This window comes from Pan troglodytes, chromosome 10 (genome assembly GCF_028858775.2).
Source record: "Pan troglodytes isolate AG18354 chromosome 10, NHGRI_mPanTro3-v2.0_pri, whole genome shotgun sequence".
Classification (NCBI taxonomy): Eukaryota; Metazoa; Chordata; class Mammalia; order Primates; family Hominidae; genus Pan; species Pan troglodytes.
Window position 1 is genome coordinate 7,150,059 of NC_072408.2, and position 17,317 is coordinate 7,167,375.

Sequence of the window (17,317 nt, forward strand, 5' to 3'; positions counted from 1 at the left end):
TGGTAATGAGGAAGTCAAACTGTTGCTATTTGCTGATGATATGATTGTATACCTAGAACACCCTAAGCACTCACCCAAAAAGCTCCGAGATCTGATAAATGAATTCAGTAAAGTTTCAGGATACAAAATCAATGTACACAAATCAGTAACACTGCTACACACCAACAGCAACCAAGCTGAGAAACAAAGCAATAACTCAACCCCTTTTACAATGACTGGAAAAAATAAAATAAAATACTTAGGAATATACCTAACCAAGGAGGTGAAAGATCTCTGCAAGGAAAACTACAAAACATTGCTGAAAGAAATCATAGATGACACAAACAAATGGAAACATACCCCATGCTCATGAATGAATAGAATCAATATTGTGAAAATGACCATACTGCCAAAAGCAATCTATAAATTCAATGCAATTCTCATCAAAATACCATTATCATTCTTCACAGAACTAGAAAAAAAAACCCTTAAATTCATATGGAACAAAAGAGCCCACATAGCCAAACCAAGACTAAAGAAAAAGAACAAATCTGGAGGCATCACATTACCTGACTTCAAACTATACTACCAGGCTATCATCACCAAAACAGCATGGTACTGGTATAAAAATAGGCACATAGACCAGTGGAAGAGACTAGCAATCCCAGAAATAAAGCCAAATACTTACACCCAACTGATCTTTGACAAAGCAAATGAGAACATAAGGTAGGGAAAGGACACACTATTCAACAGGTGGTGCTGGGATAATTGGCTAGCCACATGTAGAAGAATAAATCTGCATCCTCATCTCTCACCTTATACAAAAATCAATTCAAGATGAATCAAATACTTAAATCTAAGACCTGAAATCATAAAAATTCTAAAAGATAACATTGGAAAAACTCTTCTAGACATTAGCTTAGGCAAAGAGTTCATGACCAACAACCTGAAAGCAAATGCAACAAAGATAAATAGAAGGACTTAATTAAACTAGAAAGCTTCTGCACAGCAAAAGAAATAATCAGCAGAGTAAACAGACAACCCACAGAGTGGGGGAAATTTTCACAAACTATGCATCCAACACAGGTCTAATATCCAGAATCTACAAGGAACTCAAACAAATCAGCAAGAAAAAAACAAATAATCCCATCAAAAAGTGGGCTAAGGACATAAATAACAATTCTCAAAAGAATATATACAAATGACCAACAAACATATGAAAAAAATGCTCAACATCACTAATGATAAGAGAAATGCAAATCAAAACCACAGTGCTGGCCAGTCATCGTGGCTCACATCTGTAATCCCAGCACTTTGGGAGGCTGAGGCAGGTGGATCACCTGAGGTCAGGAGTTTGAGACCAACATGGTGAAACCCACATCTCTACTAAAAACACAAAAATTGCCGGGCATGGTTGTACACTCCTGTAGTCCCAGCTGCTTGGTACTTGGGAAGCTGAGGCAGGAGAATCACTTGAACTCCAAAGGCTGAGGCAGACGAATCACTTGATCCCAGGAGGTGGAGGTTGCAGTGAGCTGAGGTCGAGCCACTGCACTCCAACCTGGGTGACAGAATAAGACTTCATCTCAAAAACAAACAAACAAAACAAACAACAACAACAAAAAACACCACACAATGTGATACCACCTAACTCCTGCAAGAATGGCCATAATTTAAAAATCAAAAAATAATAGATATTGGCATGAATTTGGTGAAAAGGAAACACTTTTACACTCCTGGTGGGAATGTAAACTAGTACGACCACTATGGAAAACAGTATGGAGATTCCTTAAAGAACTAAACGTAGATCTACCATTTGATCCAGCAATCCCACATTTATCCAGAGGAAAAGAAATCATTATATGAAAAAAAGACACTTGCACACATATGTTTATAGCAGCACAATTCACAATTGCAAAAATATGGAACCAGCCCAAATGCCCATCAATCAATGAGTGGATTTAAAAAGGAATGAAATAATGGCATTGGCAGCAACCTGGATGGAGTTGGAGATCATTATTCCAAGTGAAGTAACTCAGGAATGGAAAACCAAATATCATATGTTCTCATGTATAAGTGGGAACTAAGCTATGAGGACTCAAAGGCTTAAGGATGATGCAATGGACTCTGGGGACTTGGGAGAAGGGTGGGAGTGGGGTAAGAGATAAAAGACTACACATTAGGTACGGTGTACACTGCTCAGGTGATGGGTGCACCAAAATCTCAGAAATCACCACAAAAGAACTTATCTATGTAACCAAACACCACCTGTTCCCCAGAAACTATTAAAAAGCATCATAGTAATTTTTAAAATAATAAAAAATTTAAAAAGAAAGACACGAAGTAGTGTATACTGTATGATTTTTATGTGAAATTCCACAACAGACAAAACTAACATATACTGGCAGACAGCAAATCAGTGGTTAACTGGAGCTGAGGATGAGAGGAACTGACTAAAATAGGGCATGAACATTTGTCAAAATTCATTGAACTGTGCACATAAAATGGGAGCATATCATTGGATATAAATTATAAGTCAGCAAAGTTGATTTTTTTAATGAAAAAAGTTTTTAAAATAAAAATTCTTGGTCCCCATTCCTAGTGATTCCAATACAGCAGGACTGGTATTAAGGGAGGAGACCACCCCTCATATTGCCTTATGCCCATTTTCTGCCTCCAAAGAAAGAAGAAGTAAAAACTAAAAGGCAGAAATGAAATCCACAAGCAGACAGCCCGGCCCCACACCCTGGGCCTGGTAGTTAAAGATCGACCCCTGGCCTAATCGGTTATGTTATCTATAGATTACAGACATCGTATAGAAAAGCACTGTGAAAATCCCTGTCCTGTTCTGTTCCGATCTAATTACCGGTGCATGCAGCCCCCAGTCACGTACCCCCTGCTTGCTCAATCGATCACGACCCTCTCACGCGCACCCCCTTAGAGTTGTGAACCCTTAAAAAGGACAGAAATTGCTCACTCGGGGAGCTCAGCTCTTGAGACAGGAGTCTTGCCAATGCCCCCGGCCAAATAAACCCCTTCCTTCTTTAACTCGGTGTCTGAGGAATTTTGTCTGCGGCTTGTCCTGCTACAATATAGGGCTCAGAAATCTGCATTTTCAACAATCCCCATGGATAATTATGCTGCAGGCTGTTTCACTTATCGTATTCGTCTCTAATTTGCTGTCCAAGCACCCAATTCTTGGACAGCAAATCAACTAGGCAAACAAAGAAAATTCAGAAAAAAAGAGTTTGAGTTTTTGTGTGCCCTTGTTTCATACCCCAACCTCCATTCTTTAGCTGGAATGCTGGTCACTACCAAAGCATCCTCCTGTGTGCTGTTTCCCCTAACCATGAGCTCAGCTGTGGATAAGCTTCCTTTATTCATTCTTTACCAAAGAAAGTTTGCTAGGAAGATAAACGGGAGAAAAGCAAAATAAAAACACATCACGAATGCAGATAAACCAATATATGTGCAGAGCACAAGTTCCTTCTCATAAGGTCATTCAAATCTGGCACCACGTGGTGGGGGGGGGTGGGCCAGCTCACTGGGCACATGGTACCCATAAATATGCCTACCCTGGGGGAATGGAAGGTTGACAGGGAGCCTGATGGACATGTGTGTGAAGAACGGAACAACACAATAACAAACATGCGAAGCATACTCATAGCCCTTCCTCCTTCCCATCCCATTCCTATAAAAGAGGAAAGAACAACTCATTTCCTTCACGGGGCATGGTGGTATGCATCTGTAGTCCCACCTACTCAGGAAGCTGAGGCTAGAGGATTGCTTGATCCCAGGAGGTCAAGGATGGAGTAAGCTATGATCCTGCCACTGCACCCCAGCCTCGGTGACAGATAAGACTTTAAAAAAAAAAAAAAGTAAAGGAAAAGAAAAAGAAAAAGAAAGGGTAATTTCCCTGCCAAATTAATTTAAACCAAGTGCTCTATTTCCATTTATTAGTTTTTTCCCTGCTGCCTGATGTATCTTTCTCATATCTGGCCCCCTGTTCTGTCTACCTGTTGAAATATTTCCCATTCTTCATGGCCCAACTTGAATAACACCTCTGTCAGAACTTATCAGATCAACACAGTCAAATGAATCCTCTCCCTCCCCTGAACTCTATGGCACTTGGCTTGAAGAGCTCTTACAGAAATCTTGAGTTGTGTTTTACTTATTCATGTGCATAGCATATCTACTCTATGAGATTGAAATCAACTTGATTATAGAAATGATAACTTATTATCTATGCTAGATGTGGCTTGCATAGATTCTGGTACACTACTTTGCACCTAGTGAGTGGTGATTATTGTAGACATGAATGAATGATTCAATCGATGCTGATTAATGTCTCTGAGCTTTTGCTCATGCTGCCTTCCCTTTCTGGAAAGCCCTTCCCACATCAAGGGTCACTTCCTCTAAGAAGCCTTCCTGGATCTCCAAGCTGCTGGCTCCTATAGCACTCTGGGCAAACCTCTGCCTGATTACTCACCACCACTATCATACGTCAAAGTTAATCATGACCAATTTCACCCACTTATTTATAAGCTTCAAAAAGCCTAAGATTCCATTCTAGTCATGCTTCTCTTACCACCATCTAGCCCAGTGTTTGGTAATAGTGTGCATTTTATAACTGCTTGTCAAATAGAATGATCTATTCAGAAGCTTCTGGAAGCGTTAGCCCTTGCCACAGAGGACCTCGTTTATTTAGTGTTTCTATCAGGAACTGCCACAGTTGTCTTGAGGTCTCACTCCCAGAGGAAACCCAGCATGAACAGCCTTCCCATCCTAAGTTTCGTCACGGATGAAGGAAGGAGCAGGACCAGACGCTCTTTAGGGTCCCTTAGAGCCCCAGGATTCTTGTGTTCCAGGGAATCCCCTGGCAGAATAGATTGCTGCGAGCAAAAGAGGCGGGTGTGGCCCCTCCTCAGCAGGTCTCTAGATGAACCCCAGCCTCTGGAAGGCCTGGACCTGGGAAAAAAGAATTCGCGTCCCTTCAGGGCCCCACGCCTTCCTCTCCTCCAGCACATTTCTCTTTCTTGGCCCCACCTTCCCTTTTTCTGCTTCCTCTCTGCTGGCCTCTCCCCTTCTCTTCCTTTCTTTTCTGTTTCTCTTCTCCTACAGGCCCCACCGCACCTTCCCAGTATCGCTGCTTCCCCTTCGCCTACTTCCCAGTCTGGCCAGTCAGATTCACCGTCCTTCTCGGGTCGCCTGCGTTATCTTGCTTTCCTCCCACGCCCCGACAGAGGCTCCCTCTCGCTGGCCTCCTCCCTCTCCTCTCTGCCCTGCAGGCAGCAGAGCCTTCGATGACGCCAAGAGGCAGGGAGGTGGGGAGGCGAGGAGTTGGGGAGGTCTGGAGGCAGGGGGTGGGGGTGGGGCCTTGCGCAGCCGCCCCGCCCCGCGATGCGTGTGTGAAGGTCGGGGTGGCAGTGACGCGGCGCCGGCGGGGGGAGGGAGGCTGGGCCGGGGGGAGAGGGAGGCGAGCCGACCACTGGGCTGCTGGGCTCCCGCGCCCTCGCGCTCCCCGCCGCCAGCCCAGGCGCAGGCAGGGCGCAGGCGGCGGCGGGCGGCATGGAGAGCCTGCTGGAGAACCCGGTGCGCGCCGTGCTCTACCTCAAGGAGCTCACGGCCATCGTGCAGAACCAGCAGAGCCTCATCCACACCCAGCGAGAGCGTATCGACGAGCTGGAGCGGCGGCTGGACGAGCTGAGCGCTGAGAACCGCAGCCTGTGGGAGCACCAGCAGCTGCTGCAAGCCCAGCCTCCGCCCGGGCTCGTCCCCCCGTCATCGGCCCCGCTGCCGGCCGCTCCGGCCACCGCTCCTGCCGCCGCCGCCAGGGCCCAGGAACCTCTCCAGGACCAGGGACAGCGCTCAGCAGCCGCGCCACATCCCGCGCCCGATCAGCCGCCGCTTCAGCACCACGGACAGCTCCTGGAGCAGCCCCAGCGGGGCCCTGGCAGCAGGGCTCACACACCCCAGTCGCCCCACAAGCATCTGGGGACACAAGGGGCCGTGACTGACAAGGAGAAGGAGCGTCCCCCGAGTTGCTGCGCTGCTGCCGGAGCCCTCCTTCAGCACAAATCCCCCTCCGCCCTCGGCAAGGGCGTCCTGAGCAGGAGACCTGAGTGAGCGGGGAGAGGAGATGGGCACTGTTGTGGTGGGAGCAAGGGAAGCAAGTGGGTGTGAGGGAGAGACGGGGACGTTGGGTGCGTAGGAGTCTAAAGGACCGGAGTGATGTGGCCTGAAGGCGCCAGAAGTGTGCAAAGGAGATTTTGGGTAAATGAGGGAACGATATCCCTGCTTGAGAAGGTTTTGGGGAATGTTGGAGCAAAAAGGAGTAACCAGACCATTAGTAGGAGCAAAGGAGGAAGGAAGTGGGTGTTAAGCGATTGGTGATACTGGGAACTGACAGCATTTAAACGGGGTTAGGCTGGGTTGAAGTTCGAGTGAAGATTAAACTATAGAAAAGAGAACCATTGAAGGAATCTTTTTAAGTGAGAAAAAATTTGGAAGGAAGTTTGGGTAGTAAAAGTATTTGCATGGAGACTGAGATGTGAGAAAAGCTGAAGGCTTGGAAAGAGGCATGTGAAGAGCTTTAAAAAGGCTGGGGCCCAGGAAGAGTAGGACTGGGGTAGAGGGGAATCCAGGAGGCCGGGGACAAACCTGAAAAGCAGGAGTGATGTGGGAAACCAAGGGAGCTGGAGGCAGAGGAAGAGAAAATGTGGCTCTTTAGCTGGTGAAGTGGGAGCCACAGCTAGGAGTGGCTCATTTAGGGAAGCTTTCTCTTCTCTGACCTGATTGGACACCCTTCCTCTGAATTCCCGCAGAGCCGAAGAGGTGCAAGGGAACATCCCATCAAACCAATGGAGGACTCAGGCATGGCTTGAGGACTCAGTCTGGTTACAGCTTTTTCCTCCAAGTCAAGGAGGGTTTTTCATACAGGGTGTTTGGCCATTGTTGAAAGGGAGCAATGACATGGGGGACAGTTGGCAGATGGAGTTGGTATTCAGATGTCATGCCTGTTTAAATCTCCCCGTTAAGGCCAGCAACTGCAAACCTTATTTTCCCGGTTATCTGGTGATCACTGAAATCTTGCCTTGGGTCCTGAGAGAAATGTTAACCTCTCAGTTCCTAGAACTTCAAGCTCTTTCTTCACTCAGGAGGTCCATGAACTAGGAATATGGGAAGAAGATATGAAAGTGTCTGGGATGTTCTCTCCTCTGTACTGGAAAGGCTGTGGCCATGTCCGCTTCTTTTCTCTGATTAGGCAAGTGATGGAGAACTAAATAAAGAACAGTTCAAGGGAAATTGTCCCTGGTCAGCACCTGACCTTGACAATGGTGATGCATAAGGGAATGGGGAGGGGGAAGTAGAGCTGAGAATCTCATCTTCATCCAGGTGCATTAAGTCCGGGAGATACTTGTGAATATTTGCTGTATTCCTTCAAAACTCATTTTCTTTTACCATCTGTGGTAGAGTTAGAGAAGTTGGGTTAGGGCAGGGTAGCTCACAGAGCACGTTGATCAAAACCACAGGATCTAAGAGGTGAAGGTCTAACATGATCTGACTTGGCAGACTTAAAACATTTAATTCAAGTCCCAAGAAGATACAGTTTTCTACCCAACTCCCTCAAAATCCCTTTGTACTTCCCTCAGTTTCACATTTTTATTTTTATTTTTTCCTTATCTGGCATAAAAAGCAGAAAGTCAGTTTTCCCTCAATGCCCAAGGCTCAGCAAAAGGCAACATTGTTCCAAGATACTAAGTGGTCTTTTCCCCCACATGAGGGGATGAATTTTTCCAGTCCCCTTCCCTGAGGGCAGCCACAGCTACCTGGTCATTATGATTTCTCTCCTCATGACTTTTGGTGTCTCCTTTCTCTCCCACTGCAACTCCACTTTCTTTGCATCTCTTCAGGGCACTGTGTGGCCAAGAAGAGTTGAGGAAAGATTATTTTTCTTAGACAAAGACATAGCCATGGCCTTCAGAGTGGCCTACAGAACCCAAACCCTTTCACTCAGTTGGTCCTGCTAGGAATCCTGGGATTTAGGAATCATCTGGGCTCCTGTCCAGCCCCACATGTCAATTCTGGAGAGGAGTTATAACATCCTCACCGCTCCTTCTCACCTGTCCTGCTTTTGCTTCCCAAAGGAGCAGAACAAAAATAAGAAATAATTAGCATGGTGGAGCAGAGTGGAAGTTATTGGAATCTTTCACTTAGAAAGTTGCCCCAGGCACTTAACAGTAATGCCTTACTTTCTCCAGATTCTCCAGCTTTTTCTCCTGCTCCCCAAGCCTGCACACCCAGAAACATAGAGACCATAGATGTGCCCGCCTCCCCTCATCCCTGCAGCTCTCTTTCCTTAGATGTGAAAACATGGTAATCTTGGCTGGTTGAATATCTTCTGGACCACTCATTTCTTTCCCCACAGTGGCCCAACTTCAACACCAATTTCCCCACAGAGCTCAGGACGGAATCACCATTGCTAATGACATGTTTCGTCCTACCCTGCTCTCTGCCCGTGGCCCGTTTTGTATGTTTGTTCTCCTCTGCCCATAGTTGTCCATGATGCAGGACAAGATGGAGCCAGCAGGCAGAGAGAGATCTCCATGGAGAGGGAGAGGTGAGGAGGAGGAGAGCAGAGCCAGCAGCCCCCTCCCTGGTATTGCTCCTGGGGAGCTCCCTGCAGAACTGGTTCTCTACTGGGAGTGCTGAAGCGGGAGGAAGAGATGGCACAGTGGGTCTTCTGATCATGGGTTTCCTGTGAATCCTCCCTCATTCTTCCTCTGGCCTCATTTCAGCGAGAACGCGCCCCACTGAGGTGGCCGAAGAGTGGGTGAGGGTTTCCAGAGGCCAGGCACTCTGGTAGATGCATTATGTCCTCACACAGTTTGACTTTTATCCCCAGAACTCCTCTTCCTACCCAAATCCAGGAGAGGAAGAAGCCTTAGAGAACTGGGACAGGAAAATAATGAATCATTTAATTGCCATCTTATCTGCATTAATACATAATCTGGCCTCTCTCCCTCCTTCAGCTGAGAGAGACACAAAGGTGGTGGTCTTGGAGGTCAGTCCAAGAAAGTAGCAATATATGGGTGACTGAATGCAGAGATATTATGAAAGAAAAACATTTGAAGGGTTAAAATTATTTCTCTGCATGCTTCTTGATTCTTGCTAAGCTCTGACCCCCACTGCTTTTGCCTCTTAATGAAAGCAACAAACATAGCTTCCTCCTCTTTGTTTTTTCAGTCAAGGCTCAGGCATCTACAGAATTTATTACTATCCCTTTCCTGGCTGGTGCCAGAACCTCAACTTGACCTGACAAATCCTCTTGCCATGGAAGCACATGAACTTATCTGAAGCTGCTGGCTTCAGTGGCTTCTAAACACATTTGCCCAACCACCAGCCATGCGTTTAGTGTCCATGGATGACAGGGCTTGTCCATGTCTCCAAGGCCACAGGCAGATGATTGCTGGAGGATAAATTCTTGCATCCCAAATCAAATTCATCTCCTACTCCAAATCCCAACCTCAATATGACTATGAAGTCTGAAGGGCTCCACAGCTCCTGTCTTCTCTCTGTTACATTGTTTCTTCCTTTCACATCCCTCCTCTGCCTCACTACCTTTTTTCCTTCCTTCTCTTCTCCCCTTCTACCTCTCCCCCAAACACTTTATCTCTCCCATCTTCTCTTCCTTCTATCCTTCTTCCACATAAGCTACACAGGGAAATCTCTTTCCTCTCTACCCTTATCCTTTAAACACAAAATCAATCTTGAGTATCTTTTGAGCTCCCTGTTCTCATACTGGCTGGAGGCTGGGGATAGCTAGAAGAGTTCTGGATGTGCTTTTTAGCCTGATTTGTCTAAGATGCTGATGGGAACTGGGATCTCTGCTCCTATTGAGTCAGAGTTGCATGCTTGAAGGTGATAGCTCATGACTGGCCCATCCTGGAAACTATTAAGAAAGAAAGTGTGAAGGTCTATCAGTCAACTATATGTATCAAGTGTCCAGTCTATTCAAAACCCTGCACTCAGTGCTGTGGAAAGATTGGAAAGAAGCAAACGGTCCTTGCTCAAAATAAAAGAAACACATATCTAGAAATGCCTAAACAAGTGTAAGCATATTGCAGCTGCCTAGAGCAATCCTCTATCAGAACAGCACAAGGTAAAAAGGGTGAGTATACAAATTATATTAACAGCCAAAGAGCAGGTTTTCTTCATTGAAGTCAAAGGTTTATGTCAGAATTGTAAGAGGCAAGGATAGCTGGAAAGGGAACAGAAAGCAGAAAATTCAGTCTATGGAGATACCTGTTTTGCATGTCCATTTCATTCCAGCCTCTGATGATATAGCCCGCCGCTCATCCTAAGTCTCTACCCATGAGGCCAAACCCTATCACTAGGTGAGGACAGTCTCAACACACAAGGACTTTGTCTACCTTGTGCCCAGAAGGCCTGGTTGCTGAGGTGGCATCGTATGGCCCATGCTCATCAATCTGCCTATCCTCTTGTTCTTCCCCTATCCCCAGCAGGGAGAGAGTTTCTAGTCTAAGAAATGGGGCCAGGATGAAGGCTCACTGGGAGAAGGGAGTGTGTGTCTTTTTATTCATACCTAGAAGCTGGCATAGTGTGACCACTTGCAAAGATTTGCTGCCCTTTGCTTTCCTGAAGGCCTAGGTCACTGCTCTTCCTTTCTTTTCATCCAAAAATAATGCATTTAAGAGAACCAAGTCATCCCATGGTCTCTGGGAAACTCTGATTGTCTCACTCCTCCCTACCAGCCTCCAGCTCCCTCTTTCCTCACTCCCAATCTCTCCCCAGACCAATGCAGTGAATGCCATAGGGCCTCACAAAGGCATCCTGGCACACTTTCCCGCTGGCCCAAAACCAAGCAAAGGAAACAACAGTTGGTCCTGCTGATTCAGCAAATCTCTGCACAGCCCGAGTTTCAAAGGTCACTTATGAGAAAAGGCAGCTGGGGTCGGGGCTGGGTGGAGAGGGAATGGAAGGGAGGGTAACATGAAAAAAGAGGGAAGGGCTGGGACAAACATCAGGGCTCACAATCTGGAAAGAGACTCAACTCCTGAATTTACACCCCATGTAAAGATTTTTAGACAAGCTGCCTTGTTGGGAAGCCTGAACATTTTTTTTCACTGGAGCCTAAGCATATCTCAGTGGCCCTGGGCACAGGGCAATGGCAGCTTAGTAAGGAGTTCTTAGTAAGAGGCCCTGGGGACACTCTCACTGCACCTAGCAGATTCTCAAATGTGAGGCCATCTGGCAGGGTTTCCAAGGCTTGGGCCACTGTAGCAACTTGCTCCTCTGCTTCTGGAAAAGCACAAAGTGCAGGTTGCCACAAAGGCTCCAAAGGGTTGCTTATTTCCATGGAAGAAAGGGGTGGTCATCTTTATTTCAGTCAATGAGGGCATTAACAAAAAGAAAGGGAATCAGGGCCAGGTGTGGTGGCTCACACCTGTAATCCCAGCACTTTGGGAGGCTGAGGCGGGCAGATCACAAGGTCAGGAGATCGAGACCATCCTAGCTAACATGGTAAAACCCCATCTCAACTAAAAAAATGCAAAAAAATTAGCTGCTCATGGTGGCGGGCACCTGTAGTCCCAGCTACTCGGGAGGCTGAGGCAGGAGAATGGCGTGAACCCAGGAGGCAGAGCTTGCAGTGAGCTGAGATCGTGCCACTGTACTCCAGCCTGGGTGACAGAGCGACACTCCGTCTAAAAAATAAATAAATAAATAAATAAGAAAGAAAGAAAGAAACGGAATCAGGAGTAAGGCAAGGGTAAAGCTAAATCTTTCAGGCTGAAAGGAATTTCAGGTAACCACTGGATCACACAGTGTTCAAGATCTAGGTGGTTGAGAACATGGGCTTTGGGCAAGCACACCTGGGGAGAAATCTTGGTACCTCCACAGCTGTGAGACCTCGCCTTCACTGTTTACTTTCTTTTAGCCTCTGTTTTTCCACTTATAAAATGGGGAAAATATCTACCTTGACTTGTTGTAAAGTTTTAAAAATTACATATCATTTATTTAGTACTGTTTGGGGTACATAGTAAGTGCTCAATACATTGCAGTATTTCTACAGATAAAGAAACCAAGATGGGCAGATCAGTTGAGGTCAGGAGTTTGAGACCAGCCTGGCCAACATGGTGAAACCCTGTCTCTACTAAAAATACAAAATTAGCCAGGGATGGTGGTCCATAGTAGTCCCAGCTACTCGGGAGGCTGAGGCAGGAGAATCACTTGAATCTAGGAGGCTGAGGTTGCAGTGAGCTGAGATTGCGCCACTGCACTCCAGTCTGGGCAACAGAGCGAGACTCCATGCCTCCAAAAAAAAGAAAAAGAAAAAGAAAAAGAAACCAGGGCCCAAGAAAGATAAAAGGTTCACCTGTTGTCAGATGACAGTGACAGACTAGAATGCAGGCTCAGGGTTTCTTCTACACTGCCAGCCACCTTTCTACATGTGCTCTATTCTCATTTAGCCATTCCAGACACAGGAATGTTGGGCGTACCCTGAAAAGCAACCAGCAGCACAAATCCACCATCCCTCTGTGATCTGTAATGCTGTCTCACAAATTTCTAGTTGGCAAAGGCTTCTTTAAGCCCAACTAAAACCTCTTCTGTTGCATTTTAAGATTATTTGCACTTCTCTTAAGGATATCAAAGAGATCTGAGTTATCACCCGATGCCCCATGGTGAGAACAATCACCCCTATTTCCTAATTAGGAAAATTACAGTCTCATCTAGGAGAAGGTACACTGACTTCTCAAGGACAAAAGTGGAGAGTGAGGGAAATGGCATCTGAACCCAGGAAGTGCTTCCCACTTCTTCAGAATGAGGCTGAATCAATTTCTCCAAGTTCCTCCTTCCTAGGGATGGAAGGTAGAACTGTACTTTTCAGGACTCTGAGGTCAGAAAGCTGAAAAGAACAGCAGGGAGGGACTAAGAGGCCTGATGTGTGGTTGTGGGTTTTCTTCTCTTAAAGACTTTTCTTACATGAGATATCTTCCAGGAAAATGAAAACAAATGAAAAAGAAAAGATGGTGGCCTTCTAAAATTCTCTCCCAGGGTGTTTGTGACTGTGAGGCCACCATAGGCAAAGACTGCTGATGTTTGTGTGTGCCGGGGTGGGGGTGGAGGGCAGACTGTTTTGCTGTTGCTCTTTGGTTGGAATAAGGGATCTGGGAGGGTTATGTAACTCTTCAAGACTGGTGTGTGTGCTGAGCGGCACCTTTCCTCCCTGGCAGGTGGGCTGCTATGGTCATGCGGGCAGCCTGTCCAAGTCCCTGCCCAGAGAAGGGCCCCATGCTCTGTGCTGGCATCAGACCATTCCCTCTAAGCCACAGCTTCAGGGGCTAGAGGCTTTTAGGAGCTGGGCCAGGGTCTCCTAGCCCCATTGGGGAGTTAACCAAATATCAGAGCTAGAAGGATTCTTTAAGGTAACCTGTTCAAAATTCTCATTTGGCAAATGAGAAAACTAAGGCCTGAGAAGGAAGTGACTGTTGCTTCCAAACTAGCTAGTGTCAGAACTAGGTTTAGAGCTCAGATTCTCTTAACTCTTCATCCACTGCTCTCAACATTATGTGACGATGGACCAAAAGAGCCCATCAGGGCTGCTTCACAGGTGTGCAAGGCCAAACTTACAGCTAGTCCCATAACCCCAGGGAGGTCCCTGTGCCTTCCAGGATATCTCAACTATGTTAATAATTCCACAGTCAGAGACGACTTTAGGTACTTCAAGGTTATCCTCCTTGTTTAAATGCAAATTCTCCTAGGAAGGGGGAAAAATCAACACATTTATCCTTATCAGTCTTTTATACTTTAGTGTGAAAGAGTTTATTTGAGCAATCTCCCAGAGAAGGGTTTGGTAAGAGGGGAGGATACTGTGGTAGCAGTGGTTAACTAAAGGCCAGGGAAGGAGGCTGCTAAGGAGCGGAAGGGCTCATGAGGGAGGCAGTTCAGTCTAAATGTATTTTTAGCTCAACTAAATTTTGCAGAGAATTGGAATTGCCTTGTTTGGCTCTGGTAAGGAAAGGGGAGGGACACAGGGCACTTCCACTGACTGGTCATGGAATAGTAAGTCTTTGGGCTATAGAAGGGATACTTTTCCAACGAACTTCCTGTGTGGAAGACATAAAGCAAGAAGTTAAAGAGCATCATGATGTGTGATAAGCTTGTTTGCTCCTTTCTAGGATCTTAAAATAAGTTTTTGGATGGTGAAATGTCACATGACTCTGTTGGGGTTTGCTATGGGGCAGGAAGATGTGGGCAGGAAGAGCTGGCAGGCAGCAGAGGTTGGTGTCGCACGAGCCTGAAGGGGATGGGAGATGAGAGTCAAACTCAACACCTAGAAGGTGCATGATAAATACTGGTTGAATACATAAACTCTCCATCTGTAGGGCCCAGGCAGGCTCATGGATTGTTGAGTGGAGGTGGGTTGTGGTATCAGGGCTGAGGAAGAGTTGGGCAGAAGGGAGGACCCCTGGGTCCAACGGCACAGCTCACTGTCCTGAAGCTGAGCCCATGCAGAAAGCTGGACTCAGAGGCTCAGCTCTTCAGGCTGGTTGGGGTGTGAGACGGATGAGGGGTGAGGAGAAGACTGCCCCCGGCAATAAACAGAACCGACCCCAATCCTAACTATGAGCAGGGAGAGCCCTCTACTCCCTCTGCCCCCAGCCTCTGATCAGTCTGTCAGCCTGGGAAGCTGCATTAAGAACAAATCTCTGCAGTGAGAGTTTCATCACACACACACACACACACACAAGGCCTCAGCAGGTGGAGTGAGAAACGGGCAACGGGCCTATGAAGGCAGGAGGGAAAGGAGGCTTGCACTGTGGCCGTATCTCTGGGGGAAAAGAGAGGAAAGAGCTGGATTCCAGGGTCATGAACCAGCAGCACCCAGATTCCAGGCCCCTTACCAGGCAGGATCAGCTGTGTTCAGGGAAGTGTCAATACCGTGACGGGAGGGTGAGCAGGTGGTGCGCAGGCGTTTGTGGACCTGAGTGGGCACGACTCTGCGTGGGCAACTGTGTGTTACTGACTTGGGCTGGGGGAGTTGGAGGACAACCCACACTATACTAAAGATGCATAGGCTTCACAGCAAAGATCAGCATAGCTTTATCTCAGTATCCCCCAGTGACCCCTGGCCTGGTCACACCATCAGCACTCCCGGTTCCTTTTCCTTTCTCTGCATGAAGTGTTTCATCTCCATTGGCTAGCCAGATCCTCCTGGTTCTTCCCCTCCGTAAAATGGGGCAAGTCTACCACGCCTCCATACCCACTCTGTCTGGAGCATGCGGGAGACCACGCCCCAGAGGCGTGAGCTCCTGGGAAGAAGGCGGTGTGGAAGGGGACAGGTACAGGAGCTGTGCCACTGGAACTCTACGGAGGTATAGTGTCTGGAAGCTCAGGTACAGGGCGGCGAGACACACACAAAGCTGCAGTGTGATTTTCCCTGCAGGATATCTCGGCCTAGCTGTGGCCAGGGCCTGGTGCCAATGACCTCTCAGGGCTTTGGATGCACCAGGTCAAACCAGCCAACCACTTGCCTCCAATCAGGAATGCACGCCCCATCCCAGGCAGAGAGACAAGGGAGTTCCACAATTTCTTCCTTGATGAATGGTTCCTATCTACCACAATTTTCATTCAATGCATCAAATCAACCAATGATTATTTAAAAACAGCAGCTACAAAAACTCTGCAAAGCGGGTGGGAATTTCCTGCTTGGGTCTAGTCTCCGTGTTTCCCGCGCACAGCCTGGTCTTTACCCTGGGTGCTTCCGAACCGGCATCATCTGGCATCTCCGACAGTCTTGATGCGACTTAACGCGTGGTAAGAACCCATCAGAGAAGGCCACAGGGATTTCCAGAGACAGGTAGAGGCACTGCACTGGGCAGCACCAGGGAGGAATATGATCTTTTCAAGCAGCTGGACTCTGACCTAGAAGCTGGAACTCCTGAGTACTGAGGTCAGCACCTCTCTCACACACCCCCAGCTATAAGCTTGAAGGAAACCCCTCCCCTTCTCTGGGCCTTGATTTCCCCTCCTGCTCAATGGGGACGTTCTTGGTCCTCCTTCTTGCCCACTCTACCAAGTCGCCGAGTCTGGCGAAGCAGAGCTGTCTGGGGGTCACCGCAGCAGGAGGGACCGAGCTTAGATACGAAAAAAGACTTCTACATGGCAAGAGCCACAGAAAGGACGCTCCAGCTGGCTCAGGAGAGGGGCCTCTCTCCCTTTCAAGAACAAAAGGTGGCAGATACCCGGGGGCCCTGGGGCAGAACGAGGTAAATTCTGCAAGGACTTCCACATCTAAGACCCCAGAAATCTCCAGCCGGCTCCCTCCGACCGTGAGTGCGTAAAACCCGGGAGCAGCAGGAGGGGAGGGCTGGGGTGCAGCTGGCCTCCCTGGGGTGTCCCCTCAGTCCCTGCGCCCCCGACCCTCGCCGGGCCAGCCTGGGGAAAGCCTTTCCTCCTCCGTGCGCTGCCCCGACTCCTCCGTGGGGAGGGAACGTGGAGTCGGGATCTCGGCGGCGTGGGCGGGCTGGCTAGCAGCCGGCAGGCGAGAAGGAATCTCCCGGCCCACGCGCCCCCTCCCAGCGTCCAGCCTCGGCACTTCCTCGCGGGGGCGGCGGCGAGGACCTGCACCCCGGCGCGGGGAAGCCGCGTGCCCACAGCCTCCCCGCGCGCCCGCCCCCGCCCCGCCGAGGAAGGCGGCTGCTGAGTCACCCACGAAGGGAAGCGCGGCCCGGGCGCCCCCGCCTCCCAGCGCCCCTCACCCCCCAACCCCCAACCCCCGCGCGGAGCGCTCCCCACCGCCGCTGCCCGCTCCCACGCAGCCTGGCCGCGCACAGCCGCCCGCCCACGGTGTCTGGGGCCTCCCGGCGCAGGGCGCCGCCTCCTCCCGCGTTCCCAGCCCGAGGGGGCTCGGAAGGGGCTTCCGCGCTGCGGCACCGCCCGCCGCTGCCGCTGCTGCTGCTCCTGCCGCCGCCTGCCCGGGGAGCAGCGGGGCCCCGGCCTTCGGGCTGGGTGCTGGGTGCTGGGTGCGCGCCCCTCCTCGGCCTCCATGGGCCGCAGCCAGGGCTAGTGTGATGGTGCGAGTAGATTCCCTTGGAGAAGAAGGGGACATTGAGGCGGGGGCGGCTAGGAGGGGTCGCGGATGAGGACGGTGACACCGAGGTACAAATTCTACTCAGCATCCACCTTTCCTGTCTTCCTTGTACCCAAGACACCTCAGCAAAAAAAAATAAATTTAAAACTCCCAGCCTTATCTTAGCCTTCCCATGTTTATATTTGTATTTTATCGCATCACAGTCTTAGAATTCCCAGGGCT

General features: G+C 48.7%; 1 protein-coding gene across 9 annotated transcripts in view; it reads left to right on the top strand.

Moving 5' to 3' along the window:
* The first annotated feature begins 5,418 nt into the window (after nt 1–5,418).
* The window catches only part of IQSEC3 (IQ motif and Sec7 domain ArfGEF 3), a 103,345-nt gene continuing 91,446 nt past the window's right edge, over nt 5,419–17,317 (top strand). For 6 of the 9 annotated variants that reach the window (XM_016922669.4, XM_016922670.4, XM_016922672.4 and 3 more), the window contains exon 1: nt 5,419–6,101. In XM_016922669.4, the coding sequence (XP_016778158.3) occupies nt 5,548–6,101 (554 nt within the window). In that variant the 5' untranslated portion in view covers nt 5,419–5,547. The other 3 variants (XM_063785373.1, XM_016922676.4, XM_016922677.4) reach the window with 3 other exon arrangements.